General features: G+C 42.4%; 2 protein-coding genes across 10 annotated transcripts in view; one reads left to right on the top strand and one right to left on the bottom strand.

Annotated features, from left to right (window-relative positions):
* LOC118251244 (ethanolaminephosphotransferase 1-like) overlaps window positions 1-23,830 on the top strand; it is a 61,408-nt gene extending 37,578 nt beyond the window's left edge. For all 3 annotated transcript variants that reach the window (XM_050708936.1, XM_035553184.2, XM_050708935.1), the window contains 5 exons: window positions 960-1,068; window positions 10,771-10,819; window positions 12,961-13,141; window positions 16,721-16,903; window positions 18,090-23,830. In XM_050708936.1, the coding sequence (XP_050564893.1) occupies window positions 960-1,068; window positions 10,771-10,819; window positions 12,961-13,141; window positions 16,721-16,903; window positions 18,090-18,155 (588 nt within the window). In that variant the 3' untranslated portion in view covers window positions 18,156-23,830. The remainder of the gene's footprint in view (window positions 1-959; window positions 1,069-10,770; window positions 10,820-12,960; window positions 13,142-16,720; window positions 16,904-18,089) is intronic.
* The window catches only part of MAPRE2 (microtubule associated protein RP/EB family member 2), a 98,025-nt gene continuing 97,256 nt past the window's right edge, over window positions 23,621-24,389 (bottom strand). For all 7 annotated transcript variants that reach the window (XM_035553190.2, XM_050708937.1, XM_050708938.1 and 4 more), the window contains one exon: window positions 23,621-24,205. In XM_035553190.2, coding sequence (XP_035409083.1) covers window positions 24,134-24,205 — 72 coding nt within the window. In that variant the 3' untranslated portion in view covers window positions 23,621-24,133. The remainder of the gene's footprint in view (window positions 24,206-24,389) is intronic.

The raw sequence follows: 24,389 nt of genomic DNA, 5'->3' as shown, positions 1-24,389 counted from the left end.
GTTTTGTGTACCTTTAAATCAGCATTTGTTTTATTTAGAAGACTGGAAATGTGTTTGTCAAAGTTATAAATGAAGAAATACATAACGTAGTAAAAACTGCCAACAGCCCAAACCCAAAGAAGCACGAGCAGGAGCGGGGCGCGAAGCCGTGCCGGCTGGTGCCCTCACCAGCAGGAGCTTGTATCGAGGGAGAGGGAGGGCACAGGCGGGGAGGGCATCAAGGGCAAAATGGCCTGGGAACTGCTCCATCACGTTCGGTGCTGTGGTTGCAGGTTGCATACCTAAAATGGTGGAACTTGGCCAAATTTGTGCTGTAAGCCTTTGGTGGGCAGCGCTGCTACGAGTCATACCATGGGTATGAAAGCTTCGCTATAGGAGCTATAGAGTTTTGGCTGCATTAAGATTTCTGACCTCACCTGTGTTTCAAAACTAGCTCTCAATAGAGAGTAGAAATGACATTTACCTCATTACTGAAACCAGTGGTACTCAAGCATGTTAGGCTTGGGGTTTGCGTATGAGTCCTTTCGGTCTTAATGAAGTTTGACCACTTATTTCTTTTTGTATCCTGTAATGATGATTTCTGTCAAACAAATTAAAAATCAGGGAAGACTTCAGCTCCCTGCTCATCCTTCGATTTCTTCACATTCAATGGAATTTTGTGATGATTTCAGGTGAACTTATATATGTATTTTTTTCCCTTACAGTAATTTTGGTATGATCAGTTCAGGGTGCTGAGCTGCAGAATTAATCATATCAGTTATCAGCAAGTTGCTTGCTGACTTCTAAACCACTTTGCCTGAACGTTACTCTGAACATTGCTTCACTACTTACAATTAGTTGTTTGTGATGGCAGCATGAGGTCCTGTAATGCGGAGACTTGCACTTGTACTAAGAAGATAAGTGAAATTCTGTGCCTTTAGAAGTAAAGGATTAAAAATACTTTATCCTTTTTTCTATAGGTCTTAATAACAGCATATCTGCTTACTGGTCTTGTTGGTGTGGAAGTTTGGCAGAAGCCTTTCCTGTTTGGTTATTACATTACAGATGTATTAGTAATCTTGCTTATAGGTAAGTGTCCGGATCCATGGAAAACTTTACTGTTTTTTTTAATTATTTTGAATAGATGATTCTTGTATTTCCTTTATAATTTCTTTTTCCTTTTGCAAGTGCTGGCTAGTCCAAAAGCTACAAGAATAGATGTGATTAATAGGGTTAATACTGGAAAACTTTAAGCTGGCAGATCATTATGGAAATACTTTTTCCTTGCTGAATTTGTATCTGTAGTACTCAAATAATGCAAAAACTGTTCCTTAGTTACATGTGCAGATGAACGCTCTGTACTGGTTGTTTTTCAAACACTGTTTTTCTCAGGAACTTCGAATGTCACTCCGGTAAAATGTTGTTTGCATTTACATATGGTGTAAAATTAATGTTTTGGCCTGCAGCACACGATGATCCAAAACATTATGCATAGAAGGAAGAAAGGTATTATTTAAATAATGTTAGGCAGCATAGGTGTAAATCTTAAGAAGGTCCTAGATGGTTTCTAGGCTATTTTTAGAATTACTTTCAGAGCAGAAATGATGCATTTTTCATACACAGCAATGGCCTATTTGTTCATTACTCAATACTGTCAGTGTAGTTTGAAATAAGCACTGATCATCTTTCAACTGCTATAGCTAGACTCAGAACAAAGGATTTACATTTTAATGAACTAAAACCATGGTAGGCTTCGATGTGTTGCTTGAAAGGTGAAGAAATCAGATATATATATAAAAGAGACTTTTATATGAACATACAAATTATGACAAGAGGGCCCCAAAGGAAGTGTTTGGCACAGGCAGGGCAAATAGAAATGCCTTCAGGCCTCGAGCCAAATAAAGGACTTGGATAAAGGTGTTTTTGCCTCCAGCTAGGAGCTACCTGACCTTTTCCTGGGGGTACTCCTGAAGCCACTACGTTGACACAGGTTCTCTTCACCTTTCCTGCAGAGATACAGCAGATGCTGTCCCCAGCCTCAGAGGTGCTTACCAGCGTTCATGGATTTTAAAAGGCTCTTTGCAACCACCCCGGGCTCAGGCTTTGCTTTCTGTTAGCAGCATGTGCAAGGACGTGTTTTTGACAGCCCTTTGTGCTCTAGCCTGGCTGTGAATTTGACCATGTGCGACCAAGGTTGAGTGGTCTTTTTATTTGTCAGGCCTGTTTTGTGTGCTCTGCGGAAGGGAACGAAAGGAAAGGGAAAACCCAGCAGCTGCCCTTTCTGTTGGCAATGAATGATTCAGAAGGCCAGAGGTGTAGCTAGGAATTGCCCTCTGGTGGCTGCAGGGCAGTGAGGGACGGCAGAGGGCTCTGGAGGGCCTGCTGCAGGTCCGGCAGAGATGATGGGTGCTGGCCTGCGAGGGAGACGTGTGCTGGTGGTGTCTGCCCGCAGGGACCAGCCCCTGAGCACCCTCTTTCCACCCTACGCACATCGCTCCGGCTGCTCCTGCTGTCAAGGCACATGACAGCCAGTTCAGGGAGTGAAGAGATGACTCCCCTTGCGCTTGGGCAAAGGTTTAACTCAAGCTAGTCAACATATTAGGAAGATTTGTGCTAGGAAAGCACGTCGGTGTGACACAATCTGCAGAAGCAAGCATCCTTTTTCATACTCTACTGTAAAGCAAAGCTTGATGGAATAGTCCCTCGGAGTAGGAAAGAAACACCACTTGTGCCTGATGTGGTATGCTTGCGTGAATGGATCTATAAGCAGCGAACTGGGTACTTCCTCCATCATTGTCCCGAGCAGAGCAGATGTAACTAAGAGCCAAAAACCTCTTTAAAAACACTGTCCATCACACACTATCTATAATGCCATTTAACGGGGTGACTTCTGCAGCTTAATTCAAGCAAGTTATGGGTTGAAAGTGTGCAAGAAATGATCTTGGTTGACTGCATATTACCCCATTTATATGGTGCTTAGTAATTCTTTTAAAAACAGAGACTATGTTTAAATGTTAAAAAAGTAGCATCCTTCCACTTAGGATCATGCTGATCCAGAAAGGACTTCAACTTCATCGCAGGTTTGAATCTCAGTTCAGCAATAGTGATTAAAGTGTTTATCATTGGACAACCTGCATGCAGTGAGTATGGATACGTAAAGTTTTTAGAAGCTTCCAGTAAATCTCAGGACCCCACTGTGCTGAAAAAGTGTCAGTCTAGTCTATGCCAAGGGCTGAGCAAGCAGGAAGATTGAATTGTTTTCCCCCTTGCAGAGGCTGCAGCAAGTGTGCCTTGCTCACTCCGGGAACCCCCTCTCCAGCATGCTCAGTGAAATGCCTTTGTGGCTACTCAAAAACCAGAGCGATGCAGTGGGGCCTCAGATGCTTTTTATGAGTTTGTTTCCCAGGACCCTGAGAGGAGCCATTAAACTGTAACTGGCTATCCTTAACCCTCTGGTGGCATTTAAGAGCCACTAGTGTTCGCGCTAACAATGGGGCTACGTCTGCCTCATCAGTACTTGGCGAAGCGTGTGCCTGCAGCTCCCTGCTTCTACTGTTCTGTACACAACAGGAGCTCAACTGCTGAGCTGTCCCTTTCCCGAGAACAGCTGGGCTTTAGCGAGTACCTTTTACAGCGGGAGGGAATCCAAACGAGAAGCACAAGAGTGGAGTTTTTCAGATGTCTTTCCTGGAGTTTCTGGGAAAAAAAAATGGAAAAAGAAAAACACATATAACCTGAGGATGAACTCCGCTCCGAGCACATCCCCAGTGGAAGCTGTGGTATCACCAGGTGACACTCACCCACTGAAAATGGAATTTTTATCAGGTGCCAGAACACACAAAGATATACATAAAAACCGCAGCAATACCAGTGTTTAGATTAGATGTTTTAGGAAAACCTCCCAAGAGAGAGAGTTTTACGTATGTCCCTGCGAACTGTCTAGCACACTGTGAACACCTGTACGAAGGTCAAGTCTTGGGCTGCTGAAGAGTGCCCTTGGAGGACTCCCACATGAAGCTGAAAAACTTCTGCATAGTATTTTATGGGAGGTCTGCTATCTAGCAAAGGGGCAGCTATCATTTTCGCAGGCAGTGAATGCATTTCCATCCTGAAGATCCAGTCCTTAAGCCCCCTAACACACACCTAGCTAAACATCAAACAAAATAAGCAAGGCTATTCTTACGTTTCCAGAGTGTGTTATCCTGGCTTCTGGACAGAAATGTTTTTGTTTGTTTGTTTGTTTTTTCCTGTTAGCATGAAAGTAGCCAAACCTTTCTAAAGGTATGTGCCTGTGTGCTCAGCTGCAACCAATTACTTCTTGTCTCAGCAAGGCTTTTGTGGATGACACTCCAAAAGCCCTGCTGGGATTTAACCACCACTGTCCCATAGCATTATCTGGCTAACTAGGGTCTCTTCAAAGGGCACCACTGAGGTGAGAGCTATAGTATCAAGAAGAGAAGGCTCCGGGGAGACCTTATAGCAGCCTTCCAGTGCCTACATGGGGCCTACAGGAAAGCTGGGGAGGGACTCTGTGTCAGGGTGTGTAGTGATAGGACAAGGGGGAATGGCTTTAAACTAAAAAAGGGGAGATTTAGGTTGGATATAAGGAAGTAATTCTTCACTCAGAGGGCGGTGAGGCACTGGCACAGGCTGCCCAGAGAAGCTGTGGATGCCCCATCCCTGGAGGTGTTCCAGGTCAGTAGTACCCAGATCCAACTAGTGAAGCTCATGCTGACCCAATTTTTCAAAGTACAGGTTTGAACATGAAATGTGAATGGTGTACTAACAGCTGTCGGAGATCGGAAACTTGAACTTTCTTTTAGAGATGAGGCCAAAGTATTCAGAATTTTTTCCTATGATGTGTACAGGATTATTACAGACCTCTGCAAGGAGTGTGTGTGACTTGAGGTGCACTCATTCTCTGAGCTACTTAAGTATATGAAACAGGGAATAAGTATGTAAATGAAAAAATATTAGCAGCAAAAAGGCTAAGCCACACCATTGGGAACATGCCAAGTATTTGAATTTTGTAATACTGAGAAAACATAGTTATCCATCTAAAACGGTGTCTTGTACTTAAATAGTGTCCTCTGTCATACGTATCGAAGGAGGACACTGAAGTCCATGCAGACGGTAGTTATACAACAGCCTGCTCTTTCTTCAATGTCATGAAAGGTTTGGAAGGCCATGGTTAAACAATGTTTTCCATAAATCCATTCAGCATATCTGCATCAGAGCAGGCAGGCAGATTGCTTTTGGCTGGAGCAATCTGGACGTGGTCCTCTACCTCTGCTCTAGGGAGCAGCTGCAGTGAGGCACCTTGCTCTCCCATAAAAAAACTGATGATCCCATGAGCCTTCATAACAGTGCAAAGTACTGATCACGAAGTCAACTTAAATGCACTTCTGATGGTGGAAGGAATTTTTCTTTTGCATATTTACATGTATTACTTATAAATGCTTTCTGGTTCGTGCCAGTAAGTCATTCTCTAGTGTTTTCCTGTAATTCCCATTGTGAGTTAGCTGATCTTTCCACCTCACTGGTGGACAGTTCAGTGATTAAATGTTGAGTGATATGTTTTCAAAACGTTACCACTCCTACAGGCCCTGACTAGCCTTGTTTTAAAAGTGTAGTTAACATGAGTTGGCTTCTACTTGTCTGTCACCAACTTAACATTTATTAAAGCATTGTTGTGACAGATTGTACAAGGCTTCTTTGAAGTAAAGGGTGTGAAATACTCACCTGTCACTCAAGATCAATATAAAAAGCAATGTTGGAGTAACCCATCTGAAGCAGTCAGAACAATAACCCAGAAAACAAGAGCACTGGGGGCTGGCGGCAGTGTGGTTTCAGAGGATGCTGATCACAGGTGGGAGTGGGATCGATGGTGTTGACCCCATGATGGTGATCATAATGATGGTGAGGAGTCATTTCACATGCAGTGAGAGCCACATAAGAAAGTCAAATAAGGGGGCTCACCCATCTGAGCCCTTCTGGAAGGCAGCCTTGGATTTTCAACTAAGGGCACCACGTCTTAGGTGTTTGATTTTTGCTGTACTCAGAAAAAGAGAGTTAAGCTTACATGGTTTGTAAATAGGACCACATCAAAGCAGCAGCTACATCCATAAACTAGTTTCTCAGTCTGTACTAAATCCCTCCAAATACTAGTTGTTAGCTTGCAGCTCACTTCAAAGAGATAAATGCAGTGTGGTCTTTCCTAGACTCTGAAAATAAGCAATGAAATCAGCAAGCATGATAAATGCATCCCTTTACAGTCCTTATATTCAAGAAGTCTGAGGTGCTAAACATCCAAAACATACATCAACTTTGTGCATGAACACAGTGCTTATGTCAGCACACTGCTCTTAATCCATGTAAAGTCATTTCATAGTGTGTAGATGTGTTCAGGTGTACTTTTCATCTGTCCTTGTATTGCTTAATGTATGCAGACTTTACAGGATCAATTAAATCTGAAAATTGTATATACATTTTCTAGGAGGTTTTTTTTTTTTTCCCCAATTACTAAGTGGTTTTAAGATTGCCATTTTATATAATAATAAAACATACTTTTATAGCTACTGGACAGCTCAACATGCAATTATCTGTTTGGACAACCAATTAAGCAGTTGTCTTCTCAAGAAATGCCAGGGAAAATCATGCAGTTCCACAAAAAGCTGCTGCTCCAGTTATAAATTCTAATGAAGCTGACTTTCAGGCGCTGATCAGTGTGCTAAACGTTCAGTTGCTAAGATTTTTTCATGTGTCTCGCTGCTCTAAATGTGGAAGACATTCAGAAAAAATGTGGAAAAAATATTTAAAAGACATTACAAGATAATACTGATACCTACATTTTTTTTGGTGTGTGTATAGTAGAAAAGGAAGATAAATGGCAAATTTAACATCCCATTTTGTTAAAGCAAGCATTGACTATGATGAATTATCAACCTAGAGAAATACGGGATATTGAAGAATAAGAGAGGAGGGTGATGGTATTTAATTTCTGGACTGAAATGCACCTACAACTGTTAAAGTGTTTTTGCTGAGTTAAATTTCTGCAATATGTGAAATCAAACGTCTGTGCAGAGCTCTTCATTGCCACCAAAATGGGAGGAAGATTCACTGCTCTGGGACTTGTGTTTCTGGGGAAGGACGAGGGGAGTGGAAAGGTACCCATCAGAAAGAATTTAGAATAAGAAAGGTGTAGAGAAGATAAACAGCTAAGATAAGCACTGCTCTTCCTTTGAATCAGCATAATTTGGTGAAAACGAGTTTTCGTTGTCCTGGCTACCTACTTAGAATTGCTTTTTATTTAGCATTGTTCAAAATCTTTGTAGTTTGGTGTGTTCAGGAGCACATTCACCTGAGATAGGTTTCTGGCTTTGCTTGAAAGCCAGCGTGGGCCTCTTTTGTTGGTAAATGGAAGAGCATTGTCTAGAACTGGCAGCAGTGCTGGCATTCATTTCTTTGCAGGTACAGCAGCCACACCAAGTAACAACAAGTAAATTGGGCCACGGCACCATAGCCCTGCAGTCTGCTGGCCTTCAGCAGGCTTGGGGGCATGCTTTAAGATGCCCTCGTGTAACTTAACTTAATTACATTACTGCCAGTCTAGTGTAACATCTCAGACAAATGTAGTACACTATCTGTCACATTAGCTTTTTTTTTTTTTTAAATTTGCTCAGAAATATCCCACAACTAACATCTTACAGTTCAGAATTGAATTTGAAAGCACTAAATGAAATCTAAAGCTGTTACTAGAACTGATGGGAATTACCTTTTTGGTCCTTTCTTTACACACATATATAGGCGTATGTCTGTGCTTATGTATCTATGTTCATAGGTTTATAAATCTGTATGCATATATATACAAATTTGGAAAACAAGATATGTCTTTATTTCTGACATATCTGTAATCCCGAATTCCTGAATGCATTGTTGTTTTTGTTGTTGTTGTTTTTTAATACAGACAAAATAATTCCCAATAAAGAGCTTTGTAAAAGCTTGTTTCTCTGAAAAGAGAGGCAAGATAGCACAAGGCTCAGGATTTGGGCTTGATACCTTCAGCCTAGCATGACACAAGAATTCCCTGTGTGTATCTGTGCCACCCATCTGTGCTTTAGTGTTTCTGCCCCGAGAGCAGAGCTGTTTTGTTACTGTTGGGCTTCAGGATTTAAATAGGCTAGGGAAAATATTAAATGTGAAATTAAATAGTACTGCAACAGCAGTGATACTTTTAATAAATACTTGTGGAGTTCTATTTTATATAGTGTGATAAAAACTTCTAATGCACTAAGCTTGATTAAAAAAAAAGATTTTAAAATAAAATAGGCCATTAAAAAAAAGAAAAAAAGCACCAACACCATCCCTCGGGCAGTGCTAAGGTGGCTGAGTGCCAGAGGGACAGCCTGGTGGCTTTCCAGGCTGCACCTTTTGTTCCCTGGACCAGCATGGAATGGCAGCAATGTGGAAGCAGCAGTTTAGCTCCTGGGCACAAAGAACTCCTTAATGCCAATTAAAAAGCAGACTTAATGAGTACCAAAAGCAGCCCCCGAGCCAGGCCTCCTTAGCTAAAAAAAGATGGGGAAGGCAACATGTCGTAGGAAATGATGGAATTTTGAAAATCCCATAAGAAACAGGGGAACACCCTTTGCCTTCCCTACCGCATCCTCAGCTCTCACTCCGTTAAAGGGAAGCTGCCTCAAAATACAGAGGAGTAACTGGTGTAACTGTCCCGTTCAGAAAGCGACTTTTAGCTAGCTTGGGGATTGTTTGTGGTCAGTGTGTTATTTCTAACTAAAATGGCACTTCATAAAAATAACAAATCATTGGCAACCATTGGTCTTTGAATTCTATTTCTAGTTCCAGTCTCTATTTCTGTTCCTCTTGGTTGCTTTTCTCCTAACAAATCAAACTTCAGGATTGCAGCAGGAAATTTAGATTTAACCTCAAGAGTCAATGTTTTGTCTCATGTCTGCTCTAATGTGATGCAGATGTTGGAACTGCTGTACGTAACTCAAGATTTTATTGAACTAGCCCTCCCTGCCTAATAGAAAACATAGCTAACTGTAGTGCACATACAACACAAATAATTCTGAAGGCACTAAGCTTGTGAATTTTATAAATATATTTACAAAATACTTGGGCTATTACTTTGATTGCACAGCCTTCAGCTCTTTGATACAGAGTTTCTGCAATGGTAAAGAAGCAGAGTTCTTTGTCCTATCTGTTTTAAGAAGCAACAACAAGTAAACACATGAAAATGCAATACCTGAAATTATTTACAGCCCGGACATTGTTTTTCCAGTTCTTTGTTTCTTCCTCTTTAAAAGATAATCAGAAAGACTGGGGAAAGAGAATATTTATTGCATCCCTTTTTATGTCTTTCGTTTTCCAGCAATCCTGATCTCCACTGTTCCTGCTCTTTTAGTTTGCCTTCTCTTGAGTTGCCACTCTGGCCATGCTAAAGGCTTAGATGTGTCTTTGCTGAGGACTGAACAGTAAACACTGACATTGCTTGAGACTCTATTAAGACATGTTGGCCCCAGTACAAAGTGCTGTGAAATAGTTCTTACCTGTGTCCATTCTTACTGCCTTTTAATTTGCCTAATTTCTAATAACCAGGTAAGAGTTTGCTGCCCTGACTCTACACTGCATTTCTTAAATTAAGTTTTTAAAGGTAAAACCGGAAAGTTTACAATATCGGAGTGCTGTTCTTCCCCATAAAAAATGTTAATTATGTATGCATTTAGTGCTCCCTCAATAATCCTTATGCCTTATAATACTAAAGCCAGGCAGAAATATACTACATAGAGCAATCTCCAAGCAGCAAACAGAGCAGGTAAAGGCACTTGATACACAGAAAGTGGGAAAACCCAAACCCAAACCAAAGAGCTCCGTAGGGAAACACATAGAACATGGGTGTCACAGATTAAAGTGGGGTTGTATAAATTCTCACCCACTTAGGCTGGCTAATATTGTTGCTTTTATTAAACCTTGAATGCCAACTCTTAGCTGGAGTCTTTCTTTGTCCCTCGGATGGACCAGCAGACCGTGTGTGGGTGTTGCACTGTGTATCAGTGGGTCTTCAGCCAGCTCCAGGGCTCTCCGCAGCAGCAATGCAGAGAGACACAGCGTTAACAAAGGCACATTCCTCGTCCTTTGTCAGTTAAAGCTGAGCTCCAGAAAGGTCAGAGCTGTATTTAAAAAAAAAAAAATCAGACAAAAAAAATCGTCCAAATGATATCATGAAAATTAATTCATTTACACCACTGTTTCAGCAAAACAACTCATTATTTTAATCTCGGTATATTGAATTAAAAACCTATTATTTCCCCACTAATGTGGGCAGCACTGTTGGAGGTTAATTGTCCTTATATATTCCACTGGAAAGCTTTTGGTGTCAGACTCGTCTCTTTCTACATGAACAGAGATCAGCTCATGCAAAATGGGGCCGTGATCTTTCTTGGGTCCAGCAGAGGAACCTGTATTACAAATAGCTGATCCTGCCGACTCATTACATCGTAATTTTTAAAAATCTTCCAGCTATTGTCACTCATTACGCAAGAAAACCTGTATCAGCAACTACTTCTAGCACCTAAGTCTTGGAAAAATAAGGAAGGTTATATTATTGAGCCTCCAAATGGAGTTTGCATCCTGTAATGAGTACTGGAACACTAAGTCATTTCTAAAATGGCTCACTAGCTCGGTTATCATACGAGAGACTGTGAGGTTGTCAATGCAGAATGACTGTAAATCATAGCATATGAATCTTCTTTTTTTTTCTCCTTCCAGGCTTCAGTTTACTTCTTTCATTTCCACAAACACTATACAACATTCACAGGTAAGTGAATTGATATTATATAAGTACTACTCCCTCCCATTTAATTCTGTGCATGTAATTGTTCTCTTACATGAGAAATAAATGTAATCTTTCAGCCAGATGCTGTCCTGAATATGTACTGTAGGTTTTTTTTTCTGGTCAGCTTTCAGCATCTGACTGGTTTCTTTTCCATGTCCGTAACTCCTCTCATTTTTCTTTGCCTTGCCGTTCTCCGGACAGTCTCACTGTTCCTGGATGCTAAACTGATGAAAGCCCTATGGTTATAAACACTGCATTTTATTTGCAGCCAAATGTGATTTGTAACTTTTACCTGCCCTAGGTAACATTCTGTAGCTGATCATTCCCACTCCATAAAGGAGTTTATTGTCTTTCAGATCCTCCTGTAAAACCCCTCTCTGTCTGAAGGTTGCAGATAATTGCCATCAGATATGGGCCAGGCACGTGGCGAGCTATGATTACATCCAAGAGTTGGCTTGCTGCACCTAGAAATTTTATACACAGCTCGGTTATACTCTGATGGCCTATTTTTATTAATGCTCTCTGCCTTCCTTTAGTATTTGGTAGCTCGTTTCCCTCATCTGTCACATCAGGTCTCTCAGATACTTTGTTTCTTGGAGGAGGGACTGTCACTCCCTGTCTTCAGGAATTAGCAGGAATGAATATTAGCATTTGCATTTTGGAGAGACTCTAAGATGATAATGTATAGTTCCTACACAGCCCCTTTCACGTTGCCCTATAGCCCTAGGGAAGGAGATGGGGGGCAGGAAGGGTTGAGGACCTGCAGAAAGGCTGGGCTCTGGGGCAGGTTGCCTGGGACAGCTCTGGGTGGGGGCTGGAGGCAGTGGAGCAAGGGGCTTTGATTCAGGGAGGACTGGGAGAAGGCAGACAGCACCGTGAGCATGTCAAGCCCTGGCAGCAGCAGCATTTACCCTGACAAACATCGAGTTTTTGCTCTCTTTCTTCTCATTTCAGGACTTTTGTTTAGCATTTGCCATCTTATGTCATTATCTGACATAGGTCTTCTGGTGGGATTTATTGTTCCCCTGAATAGAAGAGCACTGTAATTCTAAACATCCAGTCAGGGTTGCTTGAAGAATCCATACATGAGCTATGTGGTGTTGAGGGATTTGAGATTTTCAATAATCTTCTTTCCTTCTTCATCCTGCTGCCTGTTCTCAGTTGTTATTTTATCACAAGTATGCTCTTTTTTGGAATGAGAAAAATATTTATTGGATTTTTGTCTAGCTGCTTTTATAAACACAAATACTCAGAGATTTTGAACAGGATATTTTGCCGTACACTTCAAACACAGAATCGTTCTTCTGAAATATATATATGAAGAAATGGTTTAATGATAGTGAACTTTTAGTACATCAAACCTCCTACTGCTTTTATAACTTCTCAATGAGTTTTGCTTGAATGAGTACGCAAGAAAGATGCAAAAGGTAGATGTTACACTTACCTTTTTTTCTATCTGATAGAAAATACACTCCTTTACTACCAATAATACTGTTATCTCTAAGAGGCAACTTAAAATGTCCAAGAAAACGCAATTCATAATTAATTTTCCATTTCTTTAATTAGTAAAAAAAAAAAAAAAAAAAGTGTCTCCCTACCTTTAGGTTGCACTTTGCCAATGATGCAGGATTGTCTAGCAGCACCTCTGCCCAACTGAAACAACAGCAAAACCTGCCAGCCCTGTGCATGGCTGTGTTGTCACTGAAAACATGGGGCATATCAGCTGAAGTCGTTACATGTCTCACATTAGAAGGTTCATTATCTAAAAATATATGTTTTGACTTCACAAGTCTGCATATTGTGCATGTGGACGACAGCTATGGTACCAGAGCTACTGCAGCTCACTTTCTGTAAGCCTAGTGGTCCGCTGCCAGACAACGATTAGGGAGAGGAGCTGAACAGAAGCTATGCAAATAAAACAGTGTAATTTTAGCCCAGAAATTAGTGTTTGTTGGGTATCCTACAATTTCTCTTAAAAAGCCTGGGTACCTAACAGATTTGCACAGGTAGTTGTGCTGCAAGATGAATGCTTGGGCTGAGTTCAGGCTAGAGTTTGAAGTTACTGTGTGGAAATAGAATGGATAAATTTTCTTACTCCATAAAATCATTGTATTTATTTACAGAGCACATCTAAAGAAAACACTGAAGAATGGTTCTTTGTATGAAGGACTCCTACCTCTTGTGTCACCTCTGTTGCTATTCGTTCTTCTTACAGTCTGGGTGGTTTTATCTCCAGGCAACATATTAGCAAAGCAACCAAGATTGTTTTTATGGATGGTTGGGGTTACTTTCTCAAATGTTATTGTAAGTATGTTTGTGGTGGTGGTATTATTTAGAGACAGCTTTGTGTCAGCGAGACTTCTATTTTTACATAAATAAACAGAAAGGAACAGAAACTGTAGTTAAAATTCAGCAGAATCGCCTACACCACTCCTCTACCTCTGTGTTACGCACTCTCTTAAAAAAATACATCACAGCAGTTGTCTGGGCTGGGGACGCTTACAGTGCTGTAGTACTTATTCTACTACAGCATAACATTTTAATGACTTTTTCCCCCCAGGGTTTTATGAACAGCCCTGGGAAAGCTTCCCTTCCAGAAATCTAACAGATTTGCACCGCACGTAGGCAGAAATGTAAAATGAAGCTCAATGCAGGCACAGACTTACCAGCAAGAGCTGGGGGTGGCTGTAGCCTTTCCCTCCTGTTTTCCCCATTAACATGGCACGCACGGTCCTGTATCCTGCACATCGGCTGATCCCACATCTCCCCCTCACCATTCAGAATAAGGCCATACCACCCACAGTCATTTTTAGGGGAAGATGTGAAGTGATGCAGGAGCACAGTGATGGCTCTCTGCCCAAGGGTTGCTTTCTCCTACACCACATCAACGCTGTTTCCAATTTTCCCCCTTTTAATGCCCATGGAGGCGACATAAACCTTGGTGAACAGCATGGGCAGCCAGGCAGTAATGCTGACCATTGCAGGTAACACAGGACTTTCTTCTTTGCAGGAGGCTTCGTGCTTCTTTTCTTGCCAGGAGAGTAGCAAGTGAGCAGCAGCTAAACAGAAAGGTGTTCCTCTGGTTAATGCTAAGGTACCCTAAAGGACAGCGACTGCTGGCATTTTCAGAAGGCAGTCTCCATCACTATTCAACTCACGTCACTGAGCAACACTGCATCGAATGTAAAAAGTGGAAGGCTTGAAATGCCTTGCATTGTGAGAGAGAGCTTGGAAAATGCAGGATATTAGAAGAGAAAGCAGAACCCCTGTAGAAACTTACGTTCAGGAATGAAAAAAATAATTGTGTCACTTGTTATATATATATATATTCTATAAATATATGTTTCTGAGGGTCACAAATTGAACAATTCCATCTTAAGGACTTAATCTGACAAAAGTTCATAGAACCATAGAAGAAAAATAGTAAGGCAAAACAGAAGTTTCTCAGTAGACTGCAGTTTCTTAGGCACTGAGTATAGTGCATATGCTTAAGGCCTTGCTTTTAGTTTTTCCAAAACATCCACTGCAGTACGAGAGGCTTACATGAATTAAAAATGTCTGCATGTTAGCTGAAGGCTATAGCATTTTAAAAGCGAGCATTAAAAATGTATGTGTATTAGTTGTAGTTTATCACGTTTTAAAAGTGAAAAAACAAGCCTGCCTTTCCTGTCACCTCCTCTGGCACCTCACGCACCGTTCCTCCAGCAGCAGAGGGAGAGCTGTCAGAGCCATGCTGCTCTGCTCGGTGACGGCCTGACATGCTGGGTTTTCATTATCTGGCCTGCAGACCACAGACTGCAGCCCCTGCCTCTCTACCTGCCGCTATCTCAAGCTCCTTGTGCCTCTGTTAACGTGCTCAGTTGCCGTGCAGACCTTTTGGCTAAAGGCCTGGCTGCGGACCCGGCCTCGCAGCTGCACGAAGTCGGGACCTGTAGGGAAGGTGGCGGCCTCCCACCTGTGGGCGGAAGGAAGGGCCTCCAGCCCGTCCTGAGAGACATGACGTTTCCAGCATTTTTGGTTAAACTGAGGAAAAAAGGCCTAAAAAGGAAAGATGCTTGTCCCTCGGAGGGATAAGGGAGCTGCAAAGCCCTCAGAGGCAAGTGTTTCCACTTGAGTGAAGGATTCAGGCCCCACAGAGGAGACCTTTAGCCATGACCACAGTGGGGGAGTGAAGCGGCTGAGGTGGTGGCGCCCTGAGGGCTGCCTCAGGAGATGTTTCATGAGGAACCTCCTGGGGAGATCTTAAGAGAAAAGGCACTCAGGGCCCACCTAGGGGCATAAACCACAGATTTAAATCCCGCAGTACCAGGGTAGCACGGCAAGGTGGAGGCGAGGGGGATCAGAAAGCACAGGGCATAGTGCCGCAGTGTCACCCTTCCTTTCCAGTCTGCCTCTCCAGACTTCAGTATTTTCATCTCCTAATGTGGCCTTGGGCTGACTTTTAGTGTGAGAGAGGCAGTGCTGCAGGACCAGGAGCTGCAGAGAGATAAGGAGCTGAGGGAGACATACAGAGCCCATTTTGCAGCACTAAAGGTGAATTGCTCCAAATATGCATAAGAAGTCTTCACGAAAAATTGAGTATCACACATAACATGGCATAATAATGATTTAAAACAATGTGAAATCCAACCTTGGGACAGGTGCAATCATTCAGCCAAAAAATATAGTGTATATTTATGTATTAGAGAGATTTCTTCAGCAATCTCTGATACCCTCTGGAACAATTTGTAAGGAGTTACAGAATTGGTGCTATTCAAAAAAATTCATCGTCAATACCGATAATTCAAAGTCAGCAAATAAATTTACATTATGTACGTATGCTTACTTCTTGCATTATTGAAAGGTTTGTTTGTTTGTTTTTTGCATCCTTCAGCGTCCATAGCACAAATAGTAAAGCCACTATTTTCATTAGATTTCAGTCAGACTGCTACTCCTTCTGTTACAGGATTTCAAGCACTGTACAGGGAATGATTTTTTTTTTTAATTTTTTCACTGTTTTCAGGATGCATAAAATCTATTTGTGACCACCTTCAAATTTTGAGTGAAACTTAAATCGATAAAAAATTCCTAAATTACATTTTTTTTCCCCGAAGAGAACGTATATGAGACAAATGGCTTACGGAGTCTAAAACAGGTAAAAGGACTCGAGTGCCTAACTATATAAATCTGAACTTAACTGAGTTCATCTCATGACTGTTCAAGATCTCAGTAAAATTAAGCTAATTGTTTTCAGTTGAGTCATGCATTGTATATTCATTTTTTTTTCTGCCATTCTGAGTGGGATCCCTTTCCCTGGGCCCCAGCTCCATCTCCAGGGAGCTCATCTCTGTAATCGAGCCAGGGAAGTGGTGCTGCCCAGGTGGGTGTTTTAGTATATGGAGTAGTGCTGGGAAAGAAAAACAGGATTTGAAAGAGGCATATATCTTTCCCTCCCTTACATATGACAAACCAGAACATATTCCTGCCATGCCATGTGATTAGAATACCACTGTGCTCTCCTAGTGACTAAATGGTGGCAATTTGATTTGGGATTACAACTTTATGAGACTGTGTGAAAGCACCAAGTGTCAAACAAACTCCTCTTTTGCAAAGCTGGGCTTCAGCTCATAAAGTGCAACATGTCAAAACATTGTCTCCCTAAAAGAAGTGTGTATTTTAAATTACTTGCAATAAAGTCCTTTAAGAGTCCCAGACAATGAGGAACAAAGTTTGTCATCGATAGCAGTTTTCTTAGTAGGAACAGGCTCCATTTTGAAGTCTAGCCTGTTTTTTTCCCCTATCAAAAGCAACCCGCAGAGAAAATGGATGCAGGCTGTCTAGGAACATGCCGACTGCCCTGCAGCTGACCCAGCTCTTCTCACCTGCCCACCTCTGTTCCCGCAGTGCAAAGTCATCGTCTGCCAGATGAGCAGCACCCGGCCCGAGCTGCTCCACTGGTTCCTGTTCCCCTTGGCGCTGGTGGTCTACGCAGCCATCTCGGGGCTGCTGGGCTGGGCAGAAGAAGCGGTGCTGGCCGCGTTCACCGCGCTGGTCACGGCGGCTCATGTGCACTACGGCATCTGCGTGGTAAGCGGGCGGCTCCGAAACGGCTGGACGAGAGCTGCGCGGGGCATGGCGCTGATATGGGGCCTGGGGATGGTGTCTGTGCTCTCTGGTTGGGGCCCTGTCCAGGAATCTCAGTTTTAAGTTATAGGTTTCTTATGTGTTTTATTTAGTCTAAAGTTAAAAAAATAAAAATAATATCAGTTTGCTGCTGGCAGTGCCTTTTTGTGCGTGCAGAGGCTTCAGTGATGAATAATTCCAATGAAATGACTGGTATTGGCTTCAAAACTATCACAGTCATAATATTTATGGACAGGTTTACATAACAGCTGATCCGTCTGGTATGAATGCCCTCACCCCTTTGCCCTTTCTTCTCCTGAGGTTACTTGAGTGAAAAAAACAGGAAGATAAAATGCAAAGTAAAATGCATAAAAGTCCTGCAATAAGGTGGCTAACTCTGCTTTCAATCTGCAGGCGAAATAACTGTCCACGTTTCTCATCTTTTCATGGCCTTCTATTTAGCATCTCTCAAGCCGGAGACATGAAAGGTTTTCCAGTTCATTTAGTCTTACCCGCACATTTTTGTGTCTGTTAGATATCAGTTTTGTCATTTATTATCCTCTGCATTACTGCTTAAATTCATTTTTCCTCAGTTAATGCCTTTTTTTTTTTCTAAAAAGCATTGTCAAATAATCCTTAGGAAAGTGTCTTAATGGGGGCTTACATTCAGATAAAACATCTTGCATGGCAAAGATCCCTCATTTAACAGGGATTTGCTCAGCATTCCTTTATTTAAGATAGCTGTTGGGATGCAAGGATTTTTCCTCCTGCCTTCGCAAGAGGCCTTTTGTCAGCAGACATTGCCATTGTAGCGGACTTTACCCAAGCACCAACAGGGGCCAGTCAATGGAGATCATAATGGGATCACCTGGTTAAAATCCACTATTGAATGAGTGGGCCCAGCTCCATCGTGATTTATGTCGGCTGTGGATCTGGCCTGTAGCAATTTAACTTCCCATCAGTGTGATGCAAGAGGTGTGCCACGATCACAGCTCTCGTGTGGGGATACTTGTAGGTCCCCACGTGCTCCTAGGGCCCCAAGTACACCAGGGCGGTGGCTGGGTCCTCCCCACTGTGACCGGGAGGAAAGAGCTGGTGAGCTGTGAAGCTTGTACAGGACTGTTTGCTAATCCCTGTGATTTATCTTTAGGGGAGGCAGCTGAGCGAACACTTCAACATTTACATCTTTTCCCTGAAGAAACGCGTCCAAGAATGAACACCTGCACTACGGTCAGACTGTAACACTTGACATGGAGATTTCCAGCTCTTTTGATGTGATAAATAGTGGAATTAATCTGATTAAAATAACCAAAGAATAGAATAGTCCAGATACTCGAACAACTGCGACAACGAGCTATGCAGCAAGATGCTTCATCTCAGAGGAAAATTCCTGTCCAGCAGAGACGTGTTTACCAAGTTATGCTGCTGCTAATATTTGTTCTCTTCCCTAATGCCGTGTCACCTTCTCTGAAGCTTTTGTCTTCCTCCTCCTTGCCACTGTGCCCGAAGCCCTCGATAAAGCCATGCTGGGTTACGTGGGATCCTTGGTGTTTTATAACCAGAACTGGTTTTGCCCAGGCTCTTCACCAGTGAGACCCCAGCAACGCAAACCCACCCACTACGTCCTTCCCACTCAGACATCTGTGCCTGCTGCAGTTTCCATATTTGTTTTCTCACAACTCAGTTCATCCATGCAGTCTCCTGAAGGGCTTACGCACATTCGGTCTTTTCTTCACCTCAAACGAATGTGTGAAGAGACTGAGATCAGAAAGCTATGGGCACACTGAATTATTTTTGAAATGCAGGATCCCTCGCCCCCCAGCATTAAGATGAAACTCAGCTGACCTGTATCTGTCCAAAATGCAGGCTCCATACCGGAGGCGCTTGCTTTTATACTTATTTTCTATGCAGTAACAAGCACATTGTTGATATTTAAGTAGCAACAAGCAATATGCCCTACAAAGGTAACCAGCTGAGAATAAATTTTGCCAACAAATGCTTGAATATGCTCATATTTCACTGCAAAGCACACAGCTTTATAAACCATGAAACGAGCAGTGAAAAAGGAGCCAGCCACGCACGTTCTAAATATTTTCGAACCTCGTCTATCAGTGCAAAATGCTAAGCAAACAATTATTTGCCTGTGTTCCTGAAACAAATTCTTGTGGTTTCAGATAATGACAAAAACAAAACAAAAACCAACCAAATCAGACAAGAGCTTTTTTTTTTTGACATTACAGATTTGCATGCAGATGTAAACTGTTCTCTCCATCTATAACACATGTGGGCTTTCTGTGTGCCTTGGAGAAAGAGCTAGGAATTTGAGTTTTATCTCTTTTCATATGCTGCCCTAGCCAAAGGGACTTTGTGGCCTTGAAGCACTAATGAAACAATCTGTCCACTTTCCCCAAGGTAAGCATTATATTATATTTCTTGCACAGAGGGGTGAGACTGACTGACTAGCATGTTTATTAAATTGTTAAGTATCTCACTCGCCAGAAGCAGGGCAGAAACACAGGTGCTGAGCCACTAAACTTTGGGTTTACCTTTTCCAGTTCTTAGACCTTTTTTTTCCTGGCTTTATCACTGGCCTGATCACTTTTCCCCCAGTTAACATGCTCGTACATCAGTAAGAGTATTACAATTTTCGGACGACCACCACCTAGTCGTACCTTCCACCTGCACGTTATGCGAACAACCTCAGTTTAAGGTTGCCTGTCACAGTAGTTGGCCCACCACGATGTTGGTAGGGCAGACTTCCCCCGGCAGCAACTACGAGTCTGAGGCAGGCATGCACCGAGAAATCCCACTGTTTGATGAAGTTAAGTATTAATTCAGATAAAAGATACACTGATATAAAAGCCTGACCTGCTTCAATATTTTTAACCTGTCCATCAAAAGTATCCGGAGGAAGCCCTGACAAGAATAAGAATACCATAAACAAAAATACCTCTGGATTGCAAGTGGTTGTACTGGAGGAACTCTGTGGACAGGCTTTCCTTTTCCCTCTATTTTGCACTTATTTATAAAAGCAGTTGGAAATAAGGGGCACAGAAGCTGCACAATTTGGTACACTGTAATGGAGTATTTTGAAATATTGCATTAAATGAAATTATGAAACTTGAACTGCCACAAGCTGCCTGCACTTGTACCTTTCTAAACAGAAATATAGCATCACTTTAAAAGGAAATCAAGCTCCAGACAGCTTTTTTGTATTCCACATGGAGACACGGCAAATATTTTCTTTTTCTTTTGAAAGTAACTTGTCACTACAATCTCTACAAAGACAAATATAAACAGAGATCATGTAATGCACGGTGTACATACTGAGTTGTTAGCCATCTCAGATGGTAACTGGTTCAATGAAAGGGAATAAAAACACTTTGTTCATACGGCAGTGTGGTCAGATTTATTTTGCAAAGTCAGATAATGGTATGAAGATGACCAGAGCTTGGTTTAAGAACAATTTGTTATGGCCAAAAAGTTAAGTCAGAAAGTTTTCTTTTGAACTATTTGAACTGGAAAATGTATTACTTCCATTTTACGCTCTTGAGCATTCACACAAGCCCAAAGACATGCCTCCCCCACATCTTACGAAAAGCAATACAACTAGCTCTGCTCACGCAGGTTTGGGTGCCCGGGTTGGAAATTGGCTCCTCTGGTCCCTGCTTCACCTACCCCCATATCAGAAATGTTCCCAAAGCGGGGCCGGACCCCTGCCCTGGGGTACCCGGAGGTAGTGGCAGGATGGGAGGAGCTGGTCTGACCTCGGGGTGGTGGCACACAGCCAGGTGGCTTCAACCTGTGGCAGAAAGGCCTAAAACAGGTGACTTTTAGGTACTGCAAGGAAGATTCATCCCTGAATCCTTAGCCCTTACAAAAGGTCACTGGGTGCTTCAGTGCCTTTGCTGTTGTGCCCTTTCCACCTCCCAGCTCCCTTAAGTTTTGCTTTTGATGTACCAAAACTAAGTGACGCTACAGGAGATTTAGTACCCTGAAATTGGAAAGCATTCGCCATAAAAAAGAATGTTCTGTTTACATGTACATATATATATATACACACATATATACATGCATACATGCACCTTTTTTATTTGTTTGGTTTTGGTAGAAAGTGATACAGTTGCTGGGCTCTTGGGGAAATAAATAGACACTACCTGCAGACACAGGATAAGTGAACTTATTTTTTTTTAAAGCAGCTGTCTTTTTCTTCCTGCTCCCATATGCACTCGGTAACGAAGCAAGTAAATATATGTATTTTAAACAGAAAAGTATTATTTTAGGATGTTCTGAAGTCTCTAGAGCTAGACAGATTTTAACATATATTTTTTTATTAAATATGTAAAAAGATAAACGCAAGTCAAGTTATTCACATATTCAGACAAAAATCTACTCTACCATGCGACAATTTGTGGATAATGTAAAATGACTGATACATCTGGATAAGACTTTTTGTATCTATTATGTCATTACTTATCTATTTATAATTAACAATACATATGTTTACATTCCTTTCAGTTTACATTTAATATATAACCAAAGCTTTATGGTGTGCTATTTAGTAAAGGTAATTACAAATGCATATTAAAACCATAACGGAATAACGGGTTACTCGCAGGGGGGTGGGAGGAGAAGGACAACTCTTTCCCCTTTCAGAGCATCGCTCTCCCCTCAGCACAGCCACATTTCTAGTGCCCAAGAGGTAATTTACTGCCCCGGCTTCCTGCATCAGTCACTTCCTCCTTGACACAAGCAGCAAGAGCACTACACTCCTCAAGACCAAAACCAGGATGTAGAGAACTTAAGGAAATGAAGTTCAGCTGTTGTTGTTGTCGTTCTTTAAATGTGCTTCAAAGAGAAAAGTTCAGAGGCACCACAGCCTGACTGTGAACCCCTGGGAGCTCAACAACCCAACTGTCTGCACCTTCAGAGAGGCATTTTCTCTTGAAGTGCTCTCCCTGCACCTGCTCGAATATTAGCAGGAGGACAAACTGCAGTAATCAGACTGCTGCTGCTGATTAGGTTTATAGCCTGATCCCAAACTCCTTGCCCCATCAGAAATCCCCTACAGGTTAAAGGACGTTCCGGAGACTGGAAAAAAAAATTAGTAACTGCTCTTCAGTTCAACAGCATTATGAAGAACTACCGTTTATTACAATGACAATTGTAATAAGTACATAGGTTCTAATAAACACAAATACAATGAAAATGACAATTTCCCCATCTGTGGTGATTCTTGGAAATACTTAGTTTGGAAAATACACATTTTTATAAACCAGATCTTATTTGTAACCAATCGAAAATCAGAAAGGAAAGTGCTGGCCTGCAGGATGCAGTACTTTTGCTATTACCAGGTAGGCTGTGAGGTCAATGCTGGAGGCAGGGCCAGAAGATCTTCAACCCAGAGGGTCTAGAAACTCTATGGGCACGGGGAGCAATCAAGGAAATAGAAATACCTGTTCTAATGTTTAACAGTATTTTATAGATTGCCTGCGGTGCGACACAACAGCAGCGTTCTCACAGTTAACTAAGAGCCACTTAGCTGCAAAAGATTTCTCAGGAACAGAAAACCGCATGTGCGCGCGCGTGTTGGTGGGCTGATTAATTAAAAACCTCTCTATGGAAGCATCAGCTGGGAGCTCATGCTTTAGGAGTGCATGAAGACCTAAGAAGGTTTAGCTGTTCAACGGGTTTTTGAGTTTTTCAGTGACTGCAGACTGGGTTGGGACTTCCATGTACCTGCTTAATCAGAGGAACAATCCAGAATTAAGAAAAGTCAAGTGAGAGACCAAGAATACCAAGCATAAAATATTCAGAGAGACTAGAATGCACAGTTTCACGATAAAAACAAGGAATGCTTTATACACTTCCAAGATACCTGTTTATAAAATACCATCATTTAGAACAGGGCGGTAGGGACCGTTCTGGAAAGGAGCTCTCACTGCAGGCGCCTCCCGGGCAGAGGTGCTGCTGCACCTCGCCAGCCTCGCTGCAGGAAGGTCAGCCAAGCGCAGAGCTGGCTCGCTCCCCCTCGGTCAGCGGGTCTGATGCACGCACCGTCTCCAGGAGGACGTCTCGCTGCCTCTCCACGCTTCAGAAGCGGCCTCAACACCCGCGAGGTGTCCACCACCCACTTACAGGGAGTTCGGGGCTTTTCAGGGCTAGTTCTGTGGCTGGGTTTCCCCCATACCTTGCACTAGTGAGGAAGCTTTCCATCTTCCAGACTTGCATGGTCAGGGCAGCAGAGGGGGGAGGTTAGCAAAAAGAAATGTCTGGCCTACTTTGTCCTCTTCTGAGGGGTGGGAAGCCAAGCACGACGGCAGAGATCGTGTCCTGCAGCTACGCCTGTGTCAAGGAGATTCCTCTCCTGCATCAGCGCTGAGCCCTCTGCAGGCAGAGCTGAAGCTGGAGGCTGGGACAGGATTCCTCAGGAAGGAAGAAAAGCTGGGAAATGTCTATTGACTAGTCAGGGAACTGGGAGGGTTTTCAACAAAACTTAAGCGGATGTCTGTCCTCCAGAAATAAGTCAAAAAACATACCATGCAGCTTTCTAACAAGCTTTCTAACACAAGGTTTTAAATCTCTCCTAGTGAAACAGATGCTATGCCCTCCACTTCGTGAAGGCGGGAAAGGAATAAACGTGAGCAACACGAGCATTTTCCTCCACAACACACCTCATCGTTATGGCTTGAGCACGACTTCCACTGTATCCCTTTATTCCAATTGACCGAATTTATGCCCCAAGGCAGATGTACTAGAAAACGCCAAAGCACCACAAAGTGAGAGACACAGCTAGTGGTACGGTACTTCTTGCCACACAAAATGCCAATATAAATATGTTAGAACAAGTTACAAGTGTATCATACTTAAGACAAAAAGAAAAAAAATAAATATATATATTTTCTTAAAAGAGCAGAACAAATCTCAAGCAGCCAAGTGGTGAAGTTGCAGTGATGTACAGTAGGTGATGTAGCCCTACAACCTCTTGGGAAGATACACTGAAAGAAGACTTCTGCAAATGCATCTTGGCAAAGTATGGGTACAGAATGCAGTGGTTGGCTGGCACTCACTATGGTACATAAATGTTAATGGCAGACTGGGAGTGAACTGATTTCAAGTTTGAGGCCACACATGTTCCATTCTCCAGAAGAAAGTTCTCACACAAAATGAAAATTGTCAGAGACGCTGGGTGAGTCAGTACTCCTCCTGCTGCTGGGGCTGTTCATGGACTTGCTCTTCACCTTCATGCTCTTCTGTGTGGCCCTCCTGCAGGCAGAAAAAGACCCCAAAACATTCTTCAGCAGACAGCATTCCTTCTGTAATCTCACCCCACCGTGCTCCCTCTAGCCTCAAGTTCAACTTTTAACTTTCATTCAGATGAGAAGACATCAACACAAGACAGCTAATAACTCAGGTTTGCCACTGATTTACTTTGACACCCTCATATTCT

Source organism: Cygnus atratus, chromosome 2 (genome assembly GCF_013377495.2).
Source record: "Cygnus atratus isolate AKBS03 ecotype Queensland, Australia chromosome 2, CAtr_DNAZoo_HiC_assembly, whole genome shotgun sequence".
Classification (NCBI taxonomy): domain Eukaryota; kingdom Metazoa; phylum Chordata; class Aves; order Anseriformes; family Anatidae; genus Cygnus; species Cygnus atratus.
Note: the sequence above shows the minus strand (reverse complement) of the source record. Positions and strands in the feature narration are given on the sequence as shown.